General features: G+C 54.0%; 1 protein-coding gene across 4 annotated transcripts; it reads right to left on the bottom strand.

The window, feature by feature from the left end:
* Positions 1–193: 193 nt before the first annotated feature.
* Positions 194–22,038, bottom strand: FGF1 (fibroblast growth factor 1). 4 transcript variants are annotated; one of them, XM_051631382.1, is made up of 4 exons: positions 21,754–22,038; positions 5,875–6,063; positions 1,998–2,101; positions 194–921 (listed from the first exon to the last, which is right to left on the bottom strand). In XM_051631382.1, the coding sequence occupies exons 2-4, from the start codon at positions 6,041–6,043 to the stop codon at positions 727–729; spliced, it is 468 nt and encodes a 155-aa protein (XP_051487342.1). In that variant the 5' UTR covers positions 6,044–6,063; positions 21,754–22,038; the 3' UTR covers positions 194–726. The 4 variants fall into 4 exon arrangements, with proteins under 4 accessions (XP_051487342.1, XP_051487345.1, XP_051487341.1 ...); XM_051631385.1 differs by lacking the exon at positions 21,754–22,038 and adding an exon at positions 19,563–19,709 and having other exon boundaries at positions 194–918; XM_051631381.1 differs by lacking the exon at positions 21,754–22,038 and adding an exon at positions 19,563–19,707.
* Between the last annotated feature and the right edge of the window lie 5,877 nt (positions 22,039–27,915).

Raw genomic sequence — 27,915 nt, 5'->3', positions numbered from 1 at the left:
AGGGTTTGTAACACAAAAAGGAAGGTAAAATGAATGACATTACCCATCTATTCCAAACCAAAGCAGTGCTGTCATGCAGCCATTTCTGCTGCACCATCCCACCCCTGACAGCCTTCATTTGTTCCCACTCTGCCCCATCCTCACTGGAACAATGTCAAGGGGCTTTGGTGCCTGGAATTACTTATGAGCAGAGTGTAGAAGAGACAGATTTACTTAATAAATAAATACAAATAACATATGGCAGATAGCAGCACAAAATACAGCAATACTTGTGTTGGAAAGGAAGGCTGGGGTGGCTGGGGCTTGGAGCTCTGAGTTTAGCTGCCTACACTGAGGATAATCTGCAAGCATTTACCTGGGCTGGTCCTCAGGGACAGGACACATGGTGCAACCTGAAACTGTTTGAAACACCTATCAGAAGCTATATATTTAATGGATAAATATATTAATAGAGACTACTCTGGGAGGTTTTGCCTTAGAATGACTGGGGATGGCAAAAGCGTGTGTTCCCAGGGCATCCTCAGGGTGCCCTTGGCTACATTTCTGGGTGCCTTCCCCTCACATCTGCAAAGCTTTGTGCAGTGCCTTTACCTAAAGCTGGGAGCTCTAATGTTGGGAGCTCTAACGTTGGGCTCTGTCATGCTACCAAATAGAGAGAGGGAGGGCCAAGGTGGCAGCGCGGGCTGGGTTTTGGGGTTCAGGTCATCTCTGAGCTCTGGGCCAGGCTCAGTCAGCAGAGACAGGCAGTGGCAGGAAGAGAATGGCCTTCTGCCCATAGTGAGTCCGCGGGCCCAGCTTGCTGTTCCCGTTCTTCTTCAGCCCAACAAACCAGTTCTTGTCCGCGTGCTTTTTGGAGACGTACGTGTTGTAATGGTTTTCTTCGATCCTTTCGAGGAACAGGCACTCCTCACCCACCAACTGCTGGAAGAGGGGTAGCAACAGTGAGGCAGGGTGATGCTGCAGGGAGGAGGATGCTGTTTCTAATGCAGCCGTCCCAGCTAGGATGCTCCCCAGACCCACTGCCGGGATCTCCGTGCCCCAGCAAAGCTCACAGGTAAAGCATGGAGGTAAGTAGGATCCTAGAATCACAGGCTGGTTTGGGTTGGAAGGGACCTTAAAGATCATCCAGTTCCAACCCCCTGCCATGGGCAGGGACACCTCCTACTAGTCCAGGTTGCTTTGCTGTAATCCCCTGTGCCACTCCTGCATTAATTTATCCATGACCTGGGCATTTTACTTGGCAGGACCTGGGCCTGCCCCGTGCCCTGTGAGCCCAACCTGGCACTAACCTGTGTGGTGGTGGCTGCGGGTTCAGGGCTGGAGCACAGGGAACAGAACAGCCCTTGGTGGGACTAAGCACCTTGTGACCAGGATTATGTGTCACACTATTTGCTATAAATGGGACCATTCTCAAAGATCCAGAATATTTTTGGTGACTCTGTGCCCTCCACTGGGGAATAAGCTCCAGCCTTGCATGATCCCACGTGCACAGGGGTGCTGCAGATGCAAGGACTCAGGGCAACCAGGATGCAAAGGAAAAATGTGGGGAAGTCTTTGCTTGGTGGCTGCAGGCCATTGCCTGGGAACAACCCTGAATGGCTCTCAGAGCCATGAAGGGGTGTCCAGCACAGGCAGAGTTGTGGGCAAAATGCTGAAAGGGCTAGGGGTGTCCCTGCCCTGCAGTGTTGGGGTCCCTCTCCAGCCCAGCTTGCAGAGCTGGCAGCTGCTGTGGGGACATAAAGCAGCTGCTGCTCCAGACATGAAACATGATATTTGTCAGGTGTTTGAGGCAGGGTAGTAATTGGTCTTATTGTATTATTTACTTATCTCTCCCCCCCACCCCACCCCAAAATGAAGCCGAATGAAGAGCGGCCATCCAGCTACCAAAATAACACACAGAGGCCAATTGTTGCTTGTGGTTTGCATTACTCAGCAGGACGAGATCTCTGCAAACCTCAAATCCCACCAAGGCTGGGCCCACACAAACCTCCACTTACCGAGCCATAGAGCAGCCCGTTGGGGTCCATGGCCAGGTAGTGACCTGACTGGGTGCTCTGGATGTACACCTCTCCCACGCTTTCTGTGCTGAGCTGGAGCTGAACTGAAAGTAAAAATAAAGCAACAAAGGTAATAGGAAAAAAAAAGGGGGGGCGGGGGGAGGGAAGAAATAAAAAAGGTTGTCAAGATAGTGTCCAAGCTGCTTGGAAAGTTATGAGGGTTTTTTTGTTCTGAAGCTCAGCTTATACGGAGTTTATAAGGAACAGTACTGCATGTAATAACTTGTACCCTCTCCTTCAAAGGAACCCCAGAACCATGCTTTAGGAACCCGAGACCAATTTTTTCCTTATTTTACATCAAAGGAAGGGCAGTCTTTTGGTTAGGATGCTGGAATGGGACACAGGAGATTGGGGTTTTAATTCTGGCTCTAATTAAAAAATTTCTCATGTGGTTTTGACGAGGCACTGAAGGAGTGACACATGAAGAAGTATTTTGGGAGCTAACCCAGGGATGGGCAGACGCTGCAGAACCCTGATCCAAAGCATCCCCTCCGGCAGGTTCCTGCGGGATCCCACGCGCCGTAGGCGGAGAGGGGAGAGATGGGCTGACTCTCATCCCCAGAAATACCTCCTTTGGCGGCCGTCAGCCACATCTGAGATTGTCCCAGCTTGTGGCACTGAGGTGAAGTTGATGCTGACCCAGGACCCGAGCCTGCGGGCGCGGGGGCGAGGGGTTGGTTGGTGACGCTGCGGAGGTTCGTGTGGCCGCGGGACACCAGCTTCCCGTCCCCGCCACCAATGCTGGACCTTGACTAGGAAACTCCAGGGCAAAAAAAGCTCCTTATTGGTCTTGTAGTGTGGGAGGGGAGTGGGTCAACTGCAGGCCAGGGTGTCTGGGCCACCTCCCAGAGATGAGGCCTGCTCAGAATCTTCTACTCGACACAGCAGATTTAACCTTTCTGTTTCTGGTTCCTATTTCTGGTGGTGATATGCAGACTGTCACTTGCAAAATCCAGCTCTTCCAAGGGACCATTCCAATCCCCTACTCTGTGTTTATTCCTGAGCTTATACTGGAGAGGTCTATAACAGAAATATTTAGGTTGGTTTGAATGGAGTGTTAATGGATGCCTCAGCTCCAGCTCCTTCCTTCCTTTTTTAATTTACCCTTTTCTGGATGAAGTAAAAGGTAATGTCACCTCTTGGCATGGCAGAAGCCCCCATCCCAGTGAAATCTTTGCTGTAATGGTTCACATTCATATTTGGCATTTCCTGCTCAGTAAATGATGGCTAATTAGTAAGTTGCCTGGGTGTAGATCTGCAGTAATATGCATTCCCTGGTTCAGGCTGGGGGCTGGCAAGCATGGCAGCAGGAGAGCCCCCAGCCCACCTTGCACTGGCTGCTGTGCTGCAGCCCCAGGATGTGGCCAAGGAGACATCCAGCAGGGAAAGAGGGAAATGAGATACAAGTTATGATCCTGTCCTTGAAAATGCCTCAGAGAGGGAGTGAGGGGACCCTCCAGCTGCCCATGGGGACATTAAGGTCTCTGGTCATCAGAGAGAGGGAGAAGCTTGCACATAAATTCTCGCACTTTTTATAGGTCTGTGCAGATATTCCCTCCCATGAAGTAATGGGATGAAATGGAGAAAATAAGGCTGTTAGTGGAAACAAGCATGGGCTTCATCCTCGAGGGTCTACAGTGTCCTGGTAAGTTTTCATTTTGCAGGACAAGCTGGAGATGCCCACGCATGGCAGCAAGGGATGCAGTACTGGAATCATTTTGTAGGGCTGGATGGAGAGGGCTTAGAGTGAGTGATGGCTTCTGTTCTCCTTAATGCTCCTGGCAAGGCTAGTTAAGGTGAAAATAAGAATTATAAGAATAAGAATTTATCTGTAACAAAACACAGGTGGGGTGGGCAGCTGTGTGCCCAGCAGCAGTGCAGGCTCAGTGCAGCGCTGGCTCTGTGGGCATCCCTGGGCCTCAGCCCTCCCCAGGGGTCTGGCTCCCTGCTGCCACACTCGGGTTTCCCATGTGGATCCAGCTTGCTCCAAACTGTCCCAGCAATGCAAGCAGTATCCCAAGGCACAGCTGGTGGTCAGGGATGCAGTGGTGCCAGGGCAGGATGGTGGGCAGCCATCAGTCGGTGATCGGTGGCAGGGCACAGTGCTGGCAGGGCTGCTTGCCTGGCACCCAGCCCTTCAAGGGGTTTCCTCTGAAAATATTTGCATGTTTGGATATCCGGGTTTACAAGATTATATCCAGGAGGTTCCTTTCTGGCAGAGATTTCCCAAGACACAGCTCCAGGTCAGCATCTGGTGAGGTGGGAGCGTGCTGGGGCTGGACATATGTCCTCATTAGCACCTGTGTCCCAGCAGATGCCACCTTGCTGCTGGCTCTGCTGAGTATCCTGGAGCATGTGGCCATCTCCATGTGCCCTTCTGACTCCAGCAACGTCTCAGCTCTGTTAAAACTTGGCAGAAATGCCTGGTGAGCTCGTACAGCCTCTGCAGTCTGTGGGTCTTCTGTGGGTCCTTTGGGTCAGCGTCCTCACCCGCCTGGTGCAGGGGGTTGCGCGGGGTTAGCGTCGGGTTTATTCCCAGCTGGAGGCTGCCAGCCCTCTGCAGGGTTATCCAGCCTTGGGGAGCTCATCCTTGCCCGTCCCCCAGCGCTGCCGTGGTGGGGAAATGGTGTTTATAATTAAAACTCTCCTATAAACTGCCTTTCATTAAAGCAACAATAACAAGAGGAAAGGTCAAGCTCGGGGGGAGAAAGCCACATGTGCGCTTGCGGCTGAAAGAAAATAAAAGTGCTTTTCTTAGCACTTTGTAAGGCAGACATGGCCCCTCCCTTTCCTTCTTTCTAACCAGATAGGAGCCTGGCAGGTCCCAGTTATATTCCAGTAAATGTTCAGGATATGGTGAGCCCAGAGGTTTCTGCCAAGGAGAGAGAGCTCCAGCACACAGCAGGAGGGCCTCAGCACCTCGGCTTGGCTCTGCTCCTGTGAGGTGCTGGCAGGGAAAGAGCTCTTGGTGCCTTCAGTGACATGAATAGCTGCTGAATAGCACCAACATGCACCTTCTCTTGCTGTGCAGAATAATGCTAATGGTTTTTGGTATTAAGGTTTGCCCTATGCCAGGTGGGCTTCAGCAATTCATAACAGCATTTAGAAAAATGTCACTTTTTGGTGAACGAGTTCATCTTCCCAGGGTAAACTTTGATGCCAGTTATGGAGAACAAACATGCTCCTAGAAAGGCAGTAGGATGTGAAAATGGTGAGATGAGTGTTGGTATCTGTGTGGGCAGTTCATCCCAGCAGCAGGTCCCCAACATCCCATGGGCTGGAACTGCTGGCATCACAGGGAACAGGAACGGGCAAGAGGAGACTCTGGCCCCGGATAACCCGTTAAGTCTTTGCCGTGCACAGATGCACATAACATGTCTTTAAAGTGTTTCAGCATGCAATGAGATATGCTTATTCTCAGGGAAAAAAAAAAAAGCAAAAGGTGACAGATGCAGAGATGCCACGGGACGGTGAGTGCCGGCTGCCTGCCCGTGGGAGGAGAGGCTGCCCCTCTGGCACTTTGCTGTGCAGGCCAGCTCTGCTGCAGCCAGCACTCTGCTCCTGCATGGCTGCCTGCCCTTATTTGATAACCACTTGCAGACTTGCTGCTCCGTCAGGTGGGAAACAGCGTCGTGCCGCGGCTCCCGGGCTCTGTGTGCAGGCTGAGGGCGTTTGGTGCCTGCGCGGGCTCCTGGAAGGTGTCTTGACAGCAGGAGCAAAGAGCCTGGTTCAGAGCCCGGGTGCCCCAGCCCCACCTTTCTGGCTGATAAGGGCTGAGAAGATCAGAGGAGCAGGGAAGGAGTCTGGGTGTGCTTACTGTGCTGGTCGCTGCGGTCCCTGGTGCCGTCCACCCTGCCGTCTGGCAGGATCCGCAGGAAGTGGCCCCCGTTGCTGCAGTAGAGGAGTTTGGGTTTCTGGTAGTTGCCCAGGGGAAGGTTGAAAGTTTCGGTGAGGGCGGTGAAGGTGGTGATTTCCCCCTCAGCCATCTCTCTCAGCCTCTCCAGCCCTGCAAGAGACGCGGCGGTGACTGGCAGGGTGGCACCGAGCGCCCGGCAGCTGCTGGTGCCAGGCTTTTGAGGGGAGGGGAGAAGGGAGGGAGGGGGGTGGTCCCTGGGCAGTCCCTGGGCTGCTGAGGGGCAGGTGGTTCACAGCACGGATGGTGACCTGGGCAGTGACACAGCCCCAAAGGTGCTGCTGCCTCCAGCACGGGACGTGGCAGAGGGGTCACCTCCTCCCTGGGTGTAGCTGGGCAGCAGGGACAATGTCCTTTTAATTTTATTGTAGTAAATTCTGTTTTCTTTCTGCTTTCTATTGACGTATGTACTAAAATTATACGCCGAAAAAACAGAAATCTGAGAACCACCCAGTGTCTGATGGAAACCCACAGGAGGCAGGAAGGGAGCCCAGGTTAATAACTGTCTCCACTATAATAACTTTCAAACACAATTATGACCAGGTGTTGCAACACCTACTCTGTGCCAGATAGCAAAGATTACCTCGTGCTTTGTGCCACCTGGCCAAGAAACATTAGATTTTGTGGGAGGTGGGCAGGGAGACAGCAGGCAGGACATGTACTCATGCACTGAGCAACAATATTTGGAAAAAAGGAACTTTCAGTTTAGCTTATGCCATGTTTGTGCCCCCTGGCATCTCACTAAAGGTGGTTAAAAGGAAAGGGGAAGGTCTGGCTAATGCAGAAGGGTGTAGCTGGGTAGGGGGCACTGCCAGCTGTTCAGGAGCAACAGGTCTCATGGGAGTGCTCCTTCACGTGGGATCCTGAGCTCCCCTGGGTCACTGGGGAATGCCCAGGAAAGGGATTGGAACCTCATTTTGCAAGGAACTGTGGGGTCATGATCCACCTTTAAGCAGATGCTGTGCCAAAGCCTGAAGGCAGCACCAGGCCAGTAAGAGAAAGGTGCTGTCAATGTCAGAGGGTAAAAGGCACTTGGAAGTCTCCTGGGTTGATGACAGATGGAAGTGAGAAACAAATATCCCAAAGCCAAGAGCTGAGATCAGGATCTTGGCAAGCTCAGGCTGGAGCCAGCACGAGCAGGCTGGGCTGCTGCCCCAGGGCACCTGAAGGGCTGTGCCCCCAAGGTACAGACACTGTAACAGAGCAGCTCGATGGGCAACAGCTCCTGCATTTTCACATAGTTCCTTTAAGTCTTTTCTGATGTTATTAGAATGAATTCATTGCTTGCCAGCTGCCTTTGACTCCACAAGAGGAGCTGAATGAATATTTTCCACTCCCATTGTCTCTCCTTGCTAAATACTACTGCTGTTCTCATACTTCTTTGACCATGGAGTGGGTACTCTACACCCACCCCCTCATGGCCCTGCTATTTTACTTTTTGGCAGGAACATGTTAGGTTTTTATGGGAATTGAAAAGCACGAGCGAGAGAACCTGAACCAAAGACAACATAAAGGGCCTTATTTCTTTGGGTGGAAGCCCAACAAAATTATTAAATAGCTCAAAGCAGAACAGAAAGCTGAGAGACACCACACTCCTGCAGTGATCTGGTGCCCCAAGGAGAAAGGAAAATATTCCAAGAGGAGATTGCTGGAAGAGAGGAACGGCTGCTGCCAACACCACTGGTGGCACCGGCACAGTAAGTTGGAGCCTGAGCTGGAGAGTGTTTGTCCAAGACCAGCTGTGTTCATCTTTCCTCCCACCCCTGTGTATTACACTCATCCACCTCTCTCCCGTAGCTTTCCCATGCTCTGTTGCCCGAGAGAAACCCCCTCTGAGAACCAAGGGCACCAGGGCTGGGAGCAGCACTGGGGGGTCTGTCCTGGTGGGTGCAGGGAGCAGAGGGTCCCACCAGTGGCCAAGGGGCACCCAGCTCTTCCTCCTGGGTGGTGGAAGGAGATGGCAGAACCTCAAAAAATCAGGACAAGCTTTCTGAGTTAATAGAAAAAGGACTTAAAGAGTAGAGTTAAACACCGAGGGTGGTTTTTAGCCCGGCCCTGCTGAGCTGTGGTGGCTGGAGCTGTGCAGCCTGCTGCTCCTTGCAGCTGTGAGGAGATGAGCCTGCCATGGGACCGGAATAGCTGTGAAATTCTGAGAAGTTTGGGTCTGGTTCCAAACTCTATCACCGGCTACGGCTGCTGCAGCAGCCAAACCAGCAGCTTTGATGTGAAATCCCAAACTCTGCAAAGCATCTGAGCCTGAACGTTGAGGGCCGGTCATGTTGCCAAGAACAGGCAAACTCCGAAATAACAGCACAGGCTGGGGGCTGTGGAGAAGGAGTGAGGTCCCTTTCCCTCCCCATTTTCCAATCCCTGCAGGCTCCACCAGACACCTCTGTTCTCCAAGCTGGTGCTGATGAGACTTTGGTAACTTGGGGGAATTACTAATGGCTCAGAAGGTTTTTACGTGTCTGCGTTGCCAGGTAGCACTTGGACCAGGCTGTCTGTGGTTTCAGGGGTATTTTTGTGGCTCTTTTGGCTCCCATGACACAAATTTAGTGGCCAGCTAAGCCTGACCTCCCATGGCTACTGCCATGGTTTTTGATAGACATCTCAGCAGAGGAAACAGGATTGGAGATTGATTCAAATACATTGAAATTGTCCTTGGCTTTGGATACCATCCTCTGTACAGGCTTAGGAAGAAGTGTTGTGGCTCCCCTGGAAAGAGCCGCTTCAGAGCCCCGTGCATGTGCTGATGAAACGAGTAGTTAATCACAGCTGTCATTTAGCTGATCAGATAAAGATCATCCAGCAACCTCTGACCAGGCAGGAGCCAGCTACACCCAGGAGTTGTCTAAGGTTTTGTCAGACTTCAGTTAACGAAATCAGTTTCTCCTAATCAGGCTCTGCTGAGTTCAGTGGGAAACGCTCCAGTTGTTTCCCTTTGGAAAGCATTATTTTCTCCATTAAAGCAGAAATATTATTCCTTCCAGGGTGGGGGGACTGAGCTGTGACCTGACAGCATCCCTCCTGCCAGGCTCACTGCCCATTCCTGCTTCTGACTGAAGCCTCCTGGGCACAGCAGTCACTTCCCAGGCAGTTCAGGTGCTACCCATGGGAATGGAAAGCACTTCTAGCAGGTGGAATATTTTTAAGGATTTCGGGCTCTGGTGTTTCTCCACCTACTGGGTCTTTCCTGAGGGGGTTCCTGAACACTCTGCTCATTGCTGCCAGCTGAGATTGGGCTTCAGGGTGATCCAAGAACTGCTTGAGCAGGCAGAGCCAAGGTCTCTTGGATAAAGAGGGATTTTATTAATCACAAGTTTTAGAGATGCACAGTGTGGGATGGATTTCCTCACCCAGGAAGGGATAAGAGATCAGCAAGGGGTTTCCTGGTATGCTGGCTGCTGCAGGAGCTGCAGCACGGTGGGTCTGGGCTGTCCTCAGCACAGGGGCTGGCAGCACAAGGCATGGCTTGAATCCCTCAGACTGTGGATGCTCTTAGAAGGACTTTATAAAAGATTATATGAAAAGTATGGGATAGATAATATTGTGCATATCAGCGGAGTGTGTTGGCTTGTTCCTACTCAGTGTTAAGGGCAAGGTGGTTTTATCTCTAGCAATATGATTAAATGCTTAATGAAATATTTATGTCAGGTTTTACCCTTTGTGAGTGGAAATTAATGCCTGCTGTCATCACCTCCTGCTGTCCACCAGAAAACAGTCAGTCTGGTTGGGTGACAGTGCGTTTGTGTTTGGTCAGACAGGAGTGAAGGGGGCTTGAGGACAGACCTGCTCTGGGAGAACATCTGGGGGTTTGGCTTCAGAGCCAGGTGTGACTCTGTGTGGCTTTGGGGCTGGGACACCCCAGCTTCTTCCTCAAGCTGGGGCATCCAGGGCAACATCTCAGCAAACTCAGTAACATCCGTGGGGAGATGGGAAAACAAGGTGATGATCTGCTTTCTAATTATCTCCCAGCCTCTCCCACCTTGCCCACCCACAGCCTTTTGCAATCTAGTGATTAACTTAATTACAGTTCCCACTGGAGGAGTCAATCTAGTCCAAGAGCAGGAGCTTTGCCAGGAGGGTCTTGCCTCGTGTGTTCTGTCTGGGTCCAGACCAGGAGCCTGGCCACACAGGAGCAGGCCTGGCAGCAGAAGCCAACCCCATTGCCTCACAGGGGGTGTCCCCAGGCTGGCCAGTTCTGTGGGACCTGCTGCATGGGAATAACAGGATGGGAATCGCAGCAGCTCAGTCTTTCCAGCCAAGGACGGAGTGTCTCAGGAGACACCTTTGGGCTTTGCAGCAGAAGTAATGCAACTGCAGTTACTGTGGGGACACTGGGGTGGAGGAGGGAGGGCTGCTGCTCCCCTGCCCACTCCCTGGCTCCCTCCCTCCAGCTGTGCTGCCCCAGCAGCGCTGCAACAGGTGTCCTACTTACAAAAGGCAGTTAGCAGAGTAGCTCCGAGGGCCTCTCCTCTCCAGGAGATGGCACATGCTGCCTGCCCCTTACAAGTGCCCTCTCCTCCTTGCAGGCTCATGCTGAGACCACCGTGAAGCCTCATCCCCGCTCCCATGCTCCCCTGCAGTGCTGCCTCCTGGCACCTCGCTGGTGGGACCGGCCAGGAGCAGCCACTAACACGTGCCATGAGTTACACCATCCTCGTGGGCTTGTCTCTGGCACCTGAGGAGGATGGCTCTGGGCTGCTGAGGATCCAGAGATGATGTGCTGAGTGCAGGTGCCTTGTTTTTGGTGTTGGGCAGTGGGCGGTTAAGTGCAGGACTGTGGGCACCTCTCCTCCATGGGTCTGCCTGTGTTTGCTTCCCAGGGGAAAAGCCTTGGGAGGGATTGGAAACCACCGGGGATGCTGTGAAAACTACTCAGCTGTTGCAAATTGAAACAGTTTGTGGTGACACAGGAAACCCTTCTGGGCAGGGGGCACCTGGTGTGCCCTGGTGCAGTGAGGGATGGAGGGTAGGGTGGTACCTCTCCCCTCAGCTCCTGCTCAGAAGCCCCCAGGCATGGGAGTCCCTGCTTGGGGACCCTGCTCCGGACACGCTGCCCACTTCCCGGCAGGCAGGGAGGTTAACTTGGGTGACACTTGCCAATGTCACCACTGCCCTGTCACCCCCCCTGCCACTCGCCCCCAGTGTCTGTGCAGGACACTGGGCAGAATGTCAGACCACAAAGCTGCCACCTCCTGCCCTGCACGCCCACGGAAGGACAGATGGACAGACAGCAGCCACTGCCCCAAGGCTTTCTTTTCCTGCTCTGATTATGGGTGATTCCTCCAGCTCTCCTCCCTCCTCACTTCCCTTGGAGTGTTTTGAGACAGGAGGTGCAGCCGTGTGGCTACGGGGAGCTGCTGTTTGCAGGCCAGCTCTGCTGGTGGCAGGTGACAGGTTCTAGCCCCAAAATGTCGCTCTGTGCAACACTCTGATGCCAAGGGGCTGACCTCGTCCTCCTGTTGTGCCATGTCCCTGCTGAGCCCTGGTCCCACCCCAGCAGCCACAAGCACGCACCAGTCTCTCAGCACTCAGGTCTTAAATCTCAGTGCACAGTTGCTATCAGGCAGGAGGCTTGAATTAGGAGCAAAAAGTGGGAATTTCCACATGGTGTCAGATGCAGCACTTCCTGCAGCTGCACTCTGAAGGGTGGCCAGGCTCTACCAAGGGGTTGGCTCAAGCTTCAAAACCAGGATTTGAATTTGGGTTCAGACTTTGTACTATGTCCTCCCCCAGAGAAGCAGAGGATGCTGGAATTGAGAGTTTCATCTCCAGGCCAAGTGAAACCCCACATCCATCCTCATGGTTAACCAGCAGCAGACATATCATCACTCAGAAATCAAACTTCTTCCGGTACAGTCTCGGTTTTGGTTGTTCCAAGGAAAATCACTTGGTTTCTGGGGTCACCATAAGCTCAGCAGTGGTTTACTATGCTGAAAATATGCAGGCAGTTAATGATGTTCACTCTGAAGTATTTTCATAAGGACTACACAGCTTGTCTTGAAAAGTTCTAAGAACACACGAGGGAAGAATTCTGTTCTGAAGTTTGCTGCTTGATATTTTAAATTTACCATCTAGTAGCTGTGGCTGCTAAGGCCTGTTTTTGCCTCTGAGCTGCCTGACCAAACCCCCTGGGCTGTGTTTTCCTGTGCACACTGTTGCTCAGTAACTTAACAGCTCAACAAAAACTCGAGATAATAATCACTATTACCAGGAAAATCCTCCAATAAATAATTATTTTCTTATCTGCATGACTTCAGGGCTGGAGAAAATGTCTTACAGTGTGAAGCTGCAGCACTTGAGAACATGCAAGGAGAGTTTCAAAGGAAAGATGGGAGCAAGATAAGCTCAAAGATGAAATTTGTTAAATAGAGATGAGATGGTCAGCTAAAAACTCCAGAATAATTAGCCATGGATAACTAGCCACTGGAGTAAAGCCGCAAGGAAAGCTGTTTCCACCTTTTGCTGTCTGTAGAGCCAGGCATGTTGCTTCTTTGGCACATGGTCTTTGGGCAGAAACTGGGGGTTTCTCAGCTGAAGGCTGTGGGTGGCTGTGGTGGCCCAGGGACACTGGCTGTCCCTTTGTCATCCTCATTTCCAGCCTAGAAAGGAGCGTGAATCCCATGCTCGGATGTGCCAGACCTTGGTAGAAGACCCAGCCCTAATTCTGGTCCTCCCTGTCCCAGACAGGGGGTTCAGAGGCCCCCGTGTCTGTGAAGAGGTGGGCACCAACGTGGTCCTTGCCGTGGCGTGGGGGAAGAGGCGGCAGGACCGCAGGCTGCGTGTCCGCTCCTGCCCCCGCTGCTCCAAGGAAAACACTGCCCTGCCTCGGGTGCTGGTTTCCCTCACAGGACCCTCGGAGCCAAGGAGATCATTTTTTTTGAAGGCTATTCTACCCTTTCTCACCTCCGTAAACAACAAACCACCACAAAAACACCTGGCAGGAGCGACGGCTGCAATTGTAAGTACCTGGAGGAGCGTGGGGCCGCGGCAGCTGCTCCTCCCTCCCTCCCTCCCTCCCTCCCTCCCTCCCTCCCACGCTGCCTATTTCCAGCTCCCGAGTGGGCAGCCTGGAGACACTGGGATGTTTGTCCTCCCCGTGTGTCCACAGCTTGGTTCAGGGGGAAGTTGTGGGATCAGGCTGGCCTGCAGGGTTGCAACTGAGGATGGGAGGCAGAGAGATGCCCTGGATGGTCTAAGTGGAAAAATACCCCAAACTAAGCCAAAAAACTTTGGGATGAAAAAGGCAGCCTGGCAGCTCCCGTGGGATGCAGGTGTTGCTGTCCCTGCTGCACAGAAGAGTGCCAGGACATGGGGGCTGCTCACAGCCCTGGAATGACCCCAGTGCCAGCAGCAGGCTGCAGTGCCCTGCTGCAGGGACTTGCCATGCCAATGTTCACGTTTACATGTTTATGGAGTGTCCCCATCCTCGTGCAATTCATAAGATGCTTGTCCTAGCTCGGCTGAATTTTTAAAAACCACAGGAAAGCTCCCTGGTATGTGCAGCTTTCCTCTTTGAAACCTGGCTGGTCTTAGGGCACAAACACTCCCTGTGCACGGGGCACCACTGGCTGTGGTTTGTGTGGCATCTACACTAGGGCAGGTGAAAGCTACAAACACCCCACTGAGAGTCTGACAGTTAGTAAACTCTTCCCATCAGTCAGAAGCATTCTAGAACACCCCACAGCAAAGGGAATATTAAGGAAGGGGAAGGGAGGGTGTTTTACTTGATGTTAAGTACTTGTATTTTATGTCCAGGATTTGACCTGCAATTGAAACTTAAATATAAAGGCAGATGGAAATTCCAGTGGAAAATGTACCCAATTGAGTAGTATTTTTCTGTGTAAGAGAGAAGAGGATGTGCAGCTGCTCGAGCATTAATGAGGGACCTCTCTGGGAAAAGAATAATCAGAGGGGGTGAAAGGCAGGGCAGCTTTGGGGAACTGCCAGGCCACGGTGATGGGAATGGCCCTGAGAGAGCTGGGAATGTGCCAGGGGGACAGGGTGGTGCAGTCCCTGCTCAGATGGGGCAGGGATGCAGAAGATCACCTGTGTCCAGGGCCACATGTGTGACTGTCTCAGGCAGAGTGTGGCTGGGAGGACATGCAGAAAGCAGCCAGGTCATCCAGCACCCGGCTCCAGGGATCGGCATCGTTTTCAGGGGGCTTCATGATGTGCAGAATGTCTGGTACAACCAGCAGCTCGGATCTGCTGCTGCACAGCCTGGGGCTTGTCACGGTAAAGATCTCCCCCTCCTGTCCGCCCGGGCAGCGCCGGATGCGAGCAGGGAAAGAAGGGATGAGAGCAGCGGAGTAACTTGCTGGGGACTCCTGTTCTTGCTCTGTTTCCTGAGTCCAGATGCAATTCGGGGGCCACCCTCAGCAAGGGAGGGTGACTGTGCCCCCAAGGTCTGCTCACAGGCTGGGCAAGATGCCTGCCTGCAAGCCCTGGGCTGGGGGTGCTGGGTGGGAGCTGTGCCAGCCAGGGTGACTGGGCACCTTGCACGGGCCATCGCTGGGGCTGGCTGCTCCTCGGGGTGCTGGGTGCCTCTCACAGGACCCAGGGAATGGCCTTGATGTGGGGCAGGAGCACTGTCTCGCCTGGCCCTGCCACCCTGTCCATGAGAGGACACATGGGTGGAGAAGGAGGTGTGAGCTTGGTGAGCAAGGGCAAGGGCAGTGCTGGCACCAGGAGGTTGTCCCTGAGCAGCAGTGGGGATGACCGAGGACATCTCTGAAGGAGAAGCTGTCCAGTCATGGTCTCTGGTGGTGGTTTGCAAAGGGCAGTGGTAAGAACTGCTCTGGGAGGCACTGACAGCCAGCTCAGGCTTTCTGCAGAAATCATGTCCCTGCATGGGTGAGTGCTGGCCAGGATCTGCTGGAGGTGGGACAGGGGGATTTACTTGCTTGGAGATGTGGGAAGAAAAGATCCAAGGTCAAGGCTGACACCCAGATTTCGACTGTTGAAGCACAGATCTATATTAAGAGCCAGAACTAAGGACAGGCTTTATGTGCACAAGCAAGTCATGAGTCATTTAGGAGCTGTGTGTCTAGACCATTGTGGGCAGAGTGCAAATCTCTGGGAGGATGCCTCGGACAGGACACCACCTCTCCATTCTCATTTTTATCTTTCTTTCTCTGCTGGTACCGCTCTGGAGGCTGCAGTTTTCCAGAGTGATTTAATTCCTCTTAATGTGCCTCTGTCTCATCCTGGGAAGGGTCAGACCTGGGGGTGGGGAATGCACAGAAAGGGAAAGAGATTTGTTCTGAACACACATTTGAGTTAGTTCAGACCCAGAAGAGTGGGTTTTGTTACTCTGTTACAACAAAGGCTGAGCTTTCAGCTGGACCACAGATGTGTGTTAAGATGCTGTGCTAGGGTTAAGTGAATGATATTTAGCACTGGCTGTGTATTTGCTATTCTTGAAAGGAATCCATAAATATTAACCCTGGTGCTCTTTGAGGGCCTCCATGAGCCTTTATCTGCTGCATTTCCCAGCTGGGAAAATGAAGCATTTTTGTAACGCTGTTTGGTGGTGTTTTTTTAGCATGTGAGCATTTTTAGAAAGAGAAGAAGGGCTTGTGGGGGTCGGTGGTTTGTTCCCTTCAGCTCCCAGGTACCCTGAGCCCTGCAGCCCTGCCCTGCCTGAAGTCCATCACTGCCCCTGTCTGAAACCTGCTGCACTTCCAGCATCAGGAGGATAGACAACCTGCAAGTCACTGATGGCATCTGCAATGCCTCAGGCTGTGCTGCTGTTCTCCAGCAGCATTAAAACAACAGCCTCTGATGTTGGGATCAAGGCAAGAAATGGAAAAATACCAAGTCAGGCATCTTTCTTCTTTAACTAAAGGGAGAGAGGGAGGGTTACTGCACTCGTTAGGGCCACACAACAGCAAGGGCAGAGATACTGTGACAAAGCAAGAGAGTCCATGTCCCCCCCTCCAAATGGTTTTCAACAAATTCCTCTGCAAAGAGATTTCTATTGTGAGCTGTTTGAAAGACAAAGCCAGCCAGGCCTCCAGCCCCAGCACTAATCGCTGGCAGTGCTGCAGTGGCAGAAAATGCACACAGGATTTCTGCAATGAGTCACTGCCTGCTGGTGATGCCTTGGTGCCCAGGGTCAGCTGTGCCTGAGCTGCTGGAGAGGGTCAGGGAGGCTGCATCAGGCACCTCCCTGGAATATATATTCTCATTTAGTGAACGTTTACTGAAAGGGTTTGTATGTGCATGTGCTAACATGTGTCCGAAGGCCCTGGTTGTGGTCTCTCTCAGCTGCATGGACAAATATCCCTGCACACAGCTCTCTCCATGGTGTGCTTCTGGTGGCAGCTGGTTTGTATGAAGAAGCTCAGGTCTGGGGCTGCCTGGCCCACAGGCCTTGAGCCCACAGCTCTGCCCGTGCCTGGGGCCATGTGTGCTGTGCTGCCCCTCTCGTGGGCTTCCTGCTGGCACCCACCTAGTGAGAGGTGGGAAATGCTTCCCTTGGGTCGGCTCCCACTGGGACTGACTCCATCAGCAGCTAGCAATTAGCACACCATTAGAACAAAAATCAGTGATTGCTTCTTCATTGAAAAGTTGCAGCTTTCTTTCTCTGATTAGTACCCTGACGCTAGGCTGATTTCCTGCTGACAAGTGTGTGCCTGTGGCTCAGGATTGCAATGGCTCTTAAAAATCCTGCCTGGTGCCTCCTCCCTGGGGTCACACAGATACTAGCTGGCTGAGATGGATGGAAGCACTTGTGGTTTGGTTGTATTCCAGCTCTAATTAAGGGCCACATCCAGCACCAAGGAGCCGGTGGAAATGGCACCCAGCTGAAGGGAGGCCGATTTCTTCAGGGAAGGGGCAGTGGTGCTTCCAAAATGACCCAGAGGATTTTCTCTGCAACAGGTAGACACAGCCCTGCTGAGGAGGAGAAGCTGAGAGTGCAGAGAACTGGGAGAAGTCCTTTCTCAGGGCTAAGGTCTGTTATTTTTTTTTAATTCTGCCTTGGTGTCAAAGGACAAATATTTAAGAGGGCACTTGAAATTCTGGTCTTGGTCTGCTATGAGTGCATCACTGAATTTAGAGTATAGAGACTGAAATAAAACCACCGTGACTATTATCCTTAGGGGATATCCTTGTGACTGAGCCCTAACTCCTCATTACAACTATGCTCTGGGCTGCTAGCAGCTACCTGAGCCAAACCAAAGATGCTAAATATAAAGAGAAATTGCTGCAAGCTCTTGCTGCCCTGGCTGGCTGGCACAGGTGCTGTGCACGGCTGAGCCCCCACATCCCCACCACTCCCCTTCTGCCTTCTTTGTGCCACTTGACCAAGGGGAAAGCTCTGATGAAGCAGAGCTGAGGAGACACAGAGCTGACAGCTCCCCATCATGCCTGAGGACAGGTCCTAGCTGCTGCAGGGCTTGGGCTGGAGGAGCTGTGGGCAGGAGCCCCACATCTGCCTGGGAATGAAGTGCAAGGAGCTGTGGCCAGCTGCACGATGAGCTGCCTTGGCTGGGAGGAAGATCAAGGTCTCTGGAGTGGGAGGAAGGCCAAAGTCATTTGGGGAGCTTGGGAGAGAAAGTCTATCCCCCGGGCTGGGGTGGAGCTGGGAAGAAAAGTTTATCCAAAGGGCTTGCAGAGTTCGGGGTCTGGCTGGAGCCCTTGCTGGGCCTGAGCTTTCTCCAGCCCTAACCCAGCGTGAGTTGCTGCGCATCCTGAGTGCTCGCAGCGGCCGGAGGAAGCGGGACTGACCTGCTGCTGCAGGGAGAACAATTGGACATTGTGCTGCCTTATCACCCCCGAGCCCTGGCCTGCCCTGAGGAACCCATTAAACTTTAGACCCCGGTTTGTGCAGATCTTCCCGTAAGTCTCACACGCTCTCCAGGGTGATTCCCGCAGGGCTCCCCGTTACCAGTGTTTGCAGCCCAGCTTCCAGCCAGCACGTCAGATCCAGGAACTGGGGGGACAGAGATGATGCTGGGGTGCTCAAGTGCAGCTTCTACCAGAGCAGGGGGTTGGGGAGGTGATGGTCCCACCAGGATGGCTGTGGCAGCCTCTGCAGAGCTGCTGATGGGGCTGGGGGGTGTGCTGGGGGTGCCAGTTCCTCTGAGCAATGGGCAGTGCACAAAACCTGAGCTACCTCTGATGTGCAGCTCCCTGGGCTGTATGGGTCACACCTTGTCTTTGCCCTCCAAAGCCCCTGGGCAAGGACAAGGGGTGCTGAGCCAGCTCAGGGAGTGCCTGCACAGATGGCACAGGCACAGAGCAGGGTGTCCAGCAGGAAACTGGGCAATTGTACACAATTAATTTAACCTGCTTTGCTTCCATCTTGTCTTGTTCAAGTATTGCTCTTACTAATTTTCTTCTTACCTCCCTCACCAGCATTTCCCAGCCTGGACCAGGACCCCTCCCTGCTGGCTTGGATGGCCCTGACTGAAGCCACCTGTCAGGAATGCTGCCGCCACCTGGGAACACCCACTGGAATGACTGGGGAGCCAGAGGGGGAGGTGACGCTCAGCACTCGCACCTTTGGGCAGGAAGAGGTCAGAGGGAGCAGAGGTTGGCTGCACACAATTACTTCTGGTAAGGTCTGAACTTGCAAAATCTTGTGCAAGTCAAGAAATACATTTCAGTAGGACTCGGGTGTCTGGCTAGGGAGGCCCAAGGACTTTTTTTTTTTTTAAGGGATTTTTTTTTTTCCATCAGAAATGAACCATTTTATAGCGTTGTGTCAGTTCAACCAACTTCTTTTTTCTTTTAAAATTTAATGGTCCAAATATTGCGGTTTGCAATTTAAGATGCTTTTTATATTCTGATTCAAATTCTGATCTCTGCTCCTGCCCGAGGTGTTTGGTTAATTGGCAGGAATGTTGAGCTTGCCTCCCTGCCCCGCTGGCAGCGACCTGCAGCCCCCAGGGCTGGGGGTCTGGCCAAGCCAGGTGGGGAGCAGCACGCCTGCCACCCTGCAGCTGTCCCCGGGGAAGGGACCTGCCTCCCCTGCCCCCAGCCTGCTTTTTCCCCCCTAGCCCCCTCTCTGGCCCCTCACTGCAGTCCCCACGGCTGCATGGGGGTCTGTGGGGGTGGCCCGGGGGGCTTGGCAGGAGGTTTCAGCCCGGGGGGTTTGGGCAGGGGGGTCTCGGTCCCCGGGGGCTCAGCGCAGGGAGTCTCAGTTCCGGGGAGCTGAGGGCGGGGGAACCCGGGGGGCTCGGCTCGGGGAATCTCAGCCCCAGGGGGTTGAGTCCAGCAGGCTCAGGCCTGGGGGGCTCCGCCCAGGGGGTCTCGGCCCCGCCGCTCTCATCCCTCCTCCCTGGCCGCGCTCCCCCCGCGCCCCGGCACCTACCGCCCGCTCCGCGTCCTCCGCCCGCGGCTCCGCCGCGTCCAGCAAGCGCAGGGAAAGGGCTCAGGCAGTGAACCCGGGACACGGCTCCGCAGCGCTGCCCCGAGCGGCGGGTGCGGGGGCCGGGGCGGCGGTGCCCGCTCGTTCCCGCTCCCTCCCCCGCAGCGAGGGGCTGGTCACCTGCCCGCACCGGGGGGCGGGGGCTGAGCTTCCAGCGCCGGGGAGAAAGCAACCCCCAAAAGCTGGAGCAAAGCAGGGGCTGGCTTACGTGCTTTTCTCGTCCCGGTGGTCCGCGTCGGTTTGTGTGGTGCTGGTTATTTCCCTGGCAGTGTTGAAGGGCAGGTGGGATGGGGCTTGGAGCGACCTGGGCTGGTGGGAGGTGTCCCTGCCCATGCAGGGGGGTTGGGACTGGATGGACTTTAAGGTTCCTTCCAACCCAAATCTAGTGTGTGGTGATCACTGAAATCTGTGATTTCAGTGACCTCCTGGGGAAGGTGACAAAGCCCCTGGCCCCCATCAGCTCCCCAGTGCATCTGGGCAGCAAGATGGGGGTCTCTGACCTTCCTGTGGAGCAGCCAGAGGGGGGGGGCTCAGGCAGAGAGGGCTGCCATAGGGCATACCTGCTGCTGGGCACATATGCACGGTCACTGTCACTGAGCTTTGGGCTGGGGAGAGCTTGGCCTTAAAAGCTGAAATGCTCTTGGGAGCACCATCAGCCTGAGGAAATGTGGCTTCATCTCCCCAAAGTCCGAGGTGAGTGGTGCTGGTGCTGGCTCCATGGCAGGGGTCTGCACCGGGGACACGGGCTGGGCTTGTGGGGTGCCAGGGGTGGGCTCGGGTGCAGGCTGTGCTGCACCCAGAAGCTGTGCTTGCTGTGCCTGAGCTGGCTGCAGGGTTGCAGACACAGGAGCGATGACTTCACAGCCTGGCCTGCCTCCAAGAGTGCTTTGATGTGGTGTTTAATCAGTGTTATCTAAGGCTCGCTTAGAATGGGCTTTTAGTCCTGGCTCACACGGAGCCTGTGCGTTTGGATAACCATCCAAACTGAGAATATACCGAGTCCAGACATTTGACAAAAATGTATCCCAGTTGCCCATAGTTAATGGCAGCTGGTGTGGCTGGCTCCTGACACATCCAACACAGCACACGTGGACTCTGGGCTTTCCTAGCATCTTAATCTTACTTTTTATTTAGCTTGAACAAGCCCACACAACATTTCCTCCTGCCATTCCAGCCACATGTTGAAAATAGGAAAAAAAAAAGAAAAAAGAAAGACACTGCCAAGCATTTCTGGATATCAAAAAAGACTGACCCTGGCTTTGGCTCAGGCTTTCCCGGATGAAAGGCATCGGGGTTGTTAGGACATGAGGAATATTAGGAAACACTGTTCCATTTTCTCAAGCAAGGGAACACGCTCTCCCCGCTTCCCCAGCCCCCTCTGCTCCTTGCCCGGCTCTCCTTGCACCCCTGTTGGGGTTGGGCTCTGATGCCGTGCGGGGCACGGGGCACTGCTGCCCTCCTGCCGGGCTGGGGCGGTGGGTGCCCGCTGGCCCGGGGCAGCCGGCAGCACCACGGGCAGCGCAAACACCCGCTGGGCTCCGGCGCCGGCGGCTGGAAAGGTGAGCAGAAGCGGGGAAGTGCCTTGGCCAAAGCCCTGACGGTGCCGCAGCAGCCCCCAGACCCTGCTGCTCTGCGCGGGGGCCGGGGGTCTGGGGTCAGTGCCTGGGCAGCTAGAGGTGCCTCCCCCGGCACTGGGGAACCCCAGTGGCAGCAGGTGCCCTGTGTTATTTCCCAGGCTCTCGGGAAGGCTTTTGACAGTTGGCTCCTGCTCCTGCCTGAGGAACCTCCTCACCTTGCTGCCTTGTTTCCTCGGCTACGAGTCCCATAAATAATATATATTTACTTCTTAGGGCTGTTTGGAAGCACAGTGAATAATTAACCACGGAGATGCTTTCTGTCCTGCAGAAGCACCAGGGGCTTCTCTCTGCCTGGCACCAGGTGGGTGCTGGCAGAGCCCGTGTGTGCAGCAGAGCCGCAGCACACCCTGTCCCTGCAGCTCCTCTGCCCCCCAAACCACGACCCTGCAGCAGAGACGATTTACACAAAACTTTCTGCAAGTCTGGTTTGAAACGAGACCCGCGTGATCCCCCGGGCCTGGGTTTCACCCCTGTCCTTGCAGCAGCGGTACTGCTGGAGCAGCTCAGCCCAGCACAGGCTGGGAACAGTGCTGAGGGGGAAAGTCACCCCCCTTCTGCCTCCCTGCCTACCCGGAGAGAGGAAAAGGAAACCCCAGTTGTTCCCGCAGTGACACCGAGCTGGCAGACTTGGCCAGGAGTCTAGGAATGCACCTTGAGGTCGGTTTGGGAAGGGGTTGTGAAGCCCCCCATGGGGCTGTGGCTCTGCCAGGATGCCGTGCCAGGGGGAACCCCCCGAGGGAAGCTGGAGGAGCACTCACTCACCTGCAGGATCGGTCAGGGTGCTGGGGGCAGACGGTGGTGGTGGTGGCAGCAGCAGGAGGCAACTCTGCCGATCACCCCAGAGTGGGCAGGAGGTGCCTGGGGTCACCCTTCCCCTCACCCCACTCCCTGGGGACAGGGGCCTCCACCTGCACAGCCTTGGCCCGCTCACGGGCAGTGTCCCTCAGAGGGGAGCAGGCATAAGGGCTGTGCTGGGTCCAGGCAGGAGCTGGGGGTGGGCACCACGCGGCAGCGGGACCGGCACAGCGGGCTGCAGCTCTGCACCCACATGGGACCAGGAAGTATGGATAATCCTTTGCCTTGCTATTTTTTTCCTCTCATGTGACCTTGTTTTTGGACTGCTATTTTGGGGCTGGACTCCAGCCCAGGTGAAAGACAGGGATTGAGTCCAGCCTGCCTACCCCGCCGGCCTCCCAGGACCTCTGCCTGCCTGCCCGCAGGATGGGGTCCAACCCTGCTGCCGGCCCCCCTTCCCTGTGTGCTTTCCAGCCCTTTCCCTCTCTTGCTGTGAAGCCCTTTCTGTCCACTAAGTGCTTCTGTGCTGTCAGGAGATGACAGCAAACAGGCTCTGATGTGCCTGGCTGCCCTTCTGCCTCTTCCCCTGGGCATCCTCTGCCCTCTGTCCCCCCCCATCTGCTGAGGCTGGGCACAGCTGCAGACTCCAAGTCTCCCCAGCACTGTTTGCCCTCTTTCTGCCCATTTCCCCCCAGAAACAGCCTGTCAGGAAGCTGAGGGGAGATAAATAAAAGTACTAGTCACATTTTGCAGCAGCCTTGACATAAGCAGCTGTGAGGCCTGACCCCACAAAGTGCTCATTGCCCCCTTGTGCTGGCTGCGGGCATCCCACCAGTGCCCAGAGGAGATGGGGGTGCATGGGGGCTGCTGGGGGTCCTGCACCCATCCTGCCCATCCCTGCCCTGGGGCCTTGTCTGGGGAGAGGTCCTTGTGGACACCCTGGTGTCCTTGGGGACACACCCAGCAGTGGCAGGGCTGACTTTTTAATCCTATTTATATCCACCAGTCCTCGGGATGGAAGTTGAAGGGTGCTGGTGCTGGGGAAGGGCAGCCTGGTTCTACCAGCTTGGTGAGAGGCAGGAGGTGCCCCTGGATGGGCAGGAGTGGGGCAGAAAATGAATGTCTGGAACGTGACACTGCAGCTCACCTGCCCCCACGTTCATGAACCGCATGTGGACACAGCTGTGCCCTTTTGTGGTGCTGATGGAGGAGCTGATGCTGTCACAGCCTGTTTAGTTGCCTAAATTGGGTCTTTGCAGGAGTAAAACTGGTTAAAGGTCCCTGTGCTGGTGGCCCTGTAATGGGACTGATCTTGCTGGGGACTTCCTGCACTGCACAGCCAGCCAGGGCAGGGACAGGGGACAAGGGACTTATTGCAGTTTATTGCACAGACACACCTTTGCCCAGACAAGCTGGAGTCTCAGAGAAACCTGAATTTCCTTCTCCCTAGGAAGTCTTCCTCAAAGAAGCAGCCCGTTTTGGCTGTCAGTGCTGAGCTGCAGAGCAGCATGGACTGGTGGCACAGGGCAGCAGGCCTGGGCTAAGGATGGGACCCAAAATGAGAAGTGTTAATGCAAGGTAGGTATGACTTGGCTTCGAGAGAAATGGGTTATTCCAGATGCATCCTAAGTGAAAAATTCAGGTCCAAGAATCAGACACCACTCCCTTTGTGAGTCTATTTAATGATCTTTAAATAACTTGTAAAATGGTTTTATTCTTTCTGCTTCCAATAAACCAGTTTGCTACGGAATAAGGAACTGCCCTCTGGCACCTCTTGCATGCTCTGTTCCCCCCCTTTTTTTTTTTTTTTTTTGCGGCAGGGGTGGGATACAAGCTGTTGCTATGATCACCAGCAGGGGACAAGCTTTCCTTTTGCTCTCTCTGCACATTAGATGGTTTATGGCAACACCTACGATAAGGATACACAGCCAAAAAGCTCCTGCGGTGCCACTTGTCCCCTCTGAGCCAGCTGCGGCTGGAGGGACAAGCAGTGGTTTCGTGAAGGTCAGGAGGGTTTCATGAGAGGAAGGGCTGGACCAGGCGGCTGAGACGGGGCAAGCTCGGAGCAGCGCGAGGCAGCGGGGCCGCTAGGGGGCGCCGCGGGGCTGCGCGAGGCGCAGCTGGCGCAGCTGGAGGGGGCACAGCTGGGGGGGCACAGCTGGGGGGCACATCTGGGGATGCGGAGCAGCTGGGACACAAGCGGGACTGGGCAAGGGGCTGGTGTGGCGCAGAACTGGGAAGAAGTACCACTGTGGGGGCACGGCTGGGGCTGGGGCACAGCTGGGATGTTTGGGGCACAGCTGGGGCACAGCTGGCAGCCACGGGCATCTGAAGCCCACACAGGTGATGGTGCCAGGGCTGCAGCATCAACATCTGGGGCACATCTAGGTGGTGGCAACGATGGCCCAGCTGGCAGCAGGTAAGGCAGGTGCTGTGCGCATCTGGCTGGCACCCACCCCTGGGGCACAGTTCACCTCCAGCTGCTGCAGCTGCTCCAGGCATGGGCTTACTGGCCCTGTGACCCACAGGTGTGGTCAGGCCTCTGCACTTCCAGGTTTGGGGCTGAGGTAATTAGGAACTGACAATGGACAGGAAGACTGTTTCTCATTAAGATCATCTCATTCCCCCTGGTTTCTGTCAGAACCAGCCATCTGCCCAACCAGCCATGCAGCCCAGAAATTCTGTTTGTCCTCTCCATGGTCTTGCTCCTTGCTGTCAGCCCTGGCTCACCCGCCAGGATCCCTTCAGTCTTTCCCAGTGCCTGTCTCCCAGGAGAGAGCACCCCCTCCTGAGGAATGACTCCCAGCCTTTGTTTCTTAACAGGTGACCTTACAGACTGAAACCAATGTTGTTTACTTGTGCTCAGCACTAGTTTAAAGTCAAGAACCGAATAACTCCCAAAGGACTTTCCTGGATACACTACCCAAATGAGGAATCTTCTCCTGTAATTACATTTCTGGGGCAGCAGACATGGTCTGATTCATTTAATATGTGCCATGTTGCATTTGTTACCAATCAGATACGGAGCAGAAGCCCTGTTGCCTTACAAAGTACTGCTGTTATCAAGTACTGACTTAATTACAGTTTTTATCTAAAAATAGATCAAGTTAGCTTGACAGAATCCATTTTTCCTGCTCGCCTGGTGTTGTTTCCTCCCTCCAGTTCCTGCTCCATCAAGCCCAGCACCAACCCTCAGCCACAGCCTTTTCCCAAGTGCAGCCATCACTGCCCAGAGCCCACTGCCATGCCCACCTTTCACTCCTCCAGAACTTCTCCAACATTCCCACAAAGACCCAGGAGGCTCCTCGGGGCTCAGGTTACCCATCTCTGGCTGCTTTTAACCTTTCTGACTTTGGGAGCTGCTGACACTGAGGTAATTCCATGGGACAGGGAAGTGGTGCTTTGTGCCTCTGGCTTTGCCAAGCTGCTTTTGGTGACACCCCCCAAGGCAAGGCTTGTTGCTGGTATCATCACTTCCTTATCATCACTTTCCTCTTACCTCTGATTGTTATGTGGTTTCCATGGCTTTCACAGCTGCCCTCTCACTTCCCTGGAAGCCAACTCAAGTCAGTTTTCTTCTTGCTTGGGAAACTGCTTTGTTAGCCCCAGGACTGCCCATTAGCAGCACTGGGGGCTCTGAAGAAAAGGTGACAAAGTCCCATCTACGTATGGTCCCACCAGAGTGTTTATCAACCAGAGCTGTCCTGGCTGGTCTCCATGCTGTGCCTCTGCTGGGGGTGCTGGGGGGTCACTGTGCAAGTGCCACAGCTCCCAGGCTGGAGGAGAACACCACCTGGAACAAGCCACCTTCTCCAGACTTGTTCCCTGCAACTTCCCACTGCCTGCCATCCTCTCCCACCCGAGCCCATCCTGCTTTGAGAAGGGCTCACCCTGCCCCAGCCACTCCCAGAGCTGCACCAGGGCCTTCCCAGGGGAGCACCATGGGGCTATGCACATCAGCTTCACCCCAGAGCACCCTGGCACCCCTCCCAGCCCCATGGGTGGCACCAGGCAGCCCTGGAAATGTATCCTGCTACACCTAGGAATCGTGTGATGCAGATCACCAGTTTGGCCACATTCATATTTTACTGACTGGTTTTAATTCTCTTTCCCACATGTTTGACCAGGGAAAGAGATTTCCCATTTCTCCCTAAGCAGGCAGCAGCCCGGGGTCCTGCGGTCTGGGGTGCACCCCACACGCCACCCCTGTGCACACATCACACCAGGTATGGGCTTGATGGAACCCAGCTCCCTGTATGTCTGTCACTGTTGGATCCTTCTTCTGCTTTGCTGCCCAAGAAGGTTTGTCCTGCCTCACTTGGATGTGCAGGATCAGAGGGAGGGCAGCCCCAGGACCCTGCTGCAGTGGCTTGTTCAGGGACACCAGCTCTACTCATTGCAGATTGGATTTTCTGATCTGAACCCCAGTAAGGAAACAAAACTGGGGCTTCAGTGTCTGGGAGCTGCTCCAGGAGATACCTCACCGCCCAAAATCTCCAAGAATTCCTGATTTTGTCTTTGTCAGCTCAGCCACTTGTGCAAATAGTGTCAGCCAGGGCTGGCCACACAAAGCAAGGTCGGTTATAAGCTGTTCTCCTGGAACAGAGGCACTCGGAGCCGGCACAAAGAAATCTCTGTCTCTCCCCTTCACTGGCATCCTGGCAATTAACCCAGAAAATCGCAGCTTGCCCTTGTCCTGGGTGCAGAGTGTGGGGCTGTGGGGTGTGTGGGGCCTGTCCCCACCCAGGGGGGCTGACTGTGCCCCCGGCTGCACTGGGAAATGGAGTGGCCAGTGTCAGAGTGGGAAGTAGGAAATGGATGAGGAACTCGCTCAGTTCCAGGAGAAGAGAGGAAAGTAATTTGGGATTTTACACTGAATTATTTTCAAGAAAGGTATGTCCTGAAAACTGCAAAATTAGGAGTCACTTTGGTTGCTCAAACATGAGCAACCTGACATAAAGTTTACCTTGACAATATTTTTTGGTGTGTTTGATTTTTTCCCCAAAAAAATATTTCAGGCAAAACCTCTGTGCAGTGACCTAAGGCCCAGCAGTGGTTGGTCCTCCATGGCCAGCCCCCCCAGCTGGGTCACCCCACTGGACTGACCCCCCAGCTTCACCCAATGGGCTCTGCAGACCCTCTGCCCTGGGCTCTAATCCTGCTTTGCTGCTGCCACCAAACCCTGGCTAGAGGTGCTGAGCCAGGCACATCCCAGCAGGAAGAGGAGACAGGGGTGCACTGGGGAGTAAGTCCTGTCCTCTCAGAGCCCTGCAGTGGTCACTGCCAGGGACCTGGGGGACACCAGGGACCTGGGGGACACGGGGAGCCCTGGGCAGCAAAGCCCTGCCCTGCTCTGCCAGGCTCCTGCTGTAAATAACAGCTCAACACGGCTGCTGTGGGAAGTGTCTGGGGAGCCAGATCATCTGCAGGCAGAGGCTGTGCCAGGCTGCTTGACTGTCTTACCCTGTTATTATTATAAACTATAGTAATTGTGTGCCCAGACTGGGCTGGTGTACTTGCACAGGGAAGTACTCTTGAATAATTAAGAAATACTCTGTATTCAATTTGCCACTGTACTTCCTTCAGATCAAATTAGTGAAAGATTAATTCAATTTTGAAGTCATTTTTACAATCTTTGGGTTTGTTCCTTTGAATTATTTTTGTTTCATTTTTTATTGTGTAAAGTCACAGGAAAACCTCACTGCAACTAATAGGGATGTAATGAGCAAGAAAACTAATTATGCAGAAAGGAAGGCAATGGGAAAGGATGTAAGTCATGCTTAAACAGTATTGTAGAAAATACAGTTCACTCAAGTCCAGCCCACTGGAAAACAAATATTTAATTGTACAGTAAATAACAGATTTTTATTTCAAGAGAGGCTTGTTTCAAACTGTATCTCACAAGCCAAGTGAATATAAACAGGCGTGCAGCCCTGCTCACACAGACCCTGCTGCCTCCTGCCTTGGGAATGGAAAACAGAAACCCAAACCAGAGAGGAACAAGCAGGGCCAGAGCCACTCATTAGGTATTGTTCCTGGATTCACAGGGACAGCTTTGTAGGGAACGGGACTGATGGTCTCCTGGGAACCAGAGTGAGGAGCCACAGAGAAGCAGGGTTGGAAAGGAGA

The sequence above is a fragment of the Apus apus genome, chromosome 13, assembly GCF_020740795.1.
Source record: "Apus apus isolate bApuApu2 chromosome 13, bApuApu2.pri.cur, whole genome shotgun sequence".
In the NCBI taxonomy this organism is placed as follows: domain Eukaryota; kingdom Metazoa; phylum Chordata; class Aves; order Apodiformes; family Apodidae; genus Apus; species Apus apus.
Note: the sequence above shows the minus strand (reverse complement) of the source record. Positions and strands in the feature narration are given on the sequence as shown.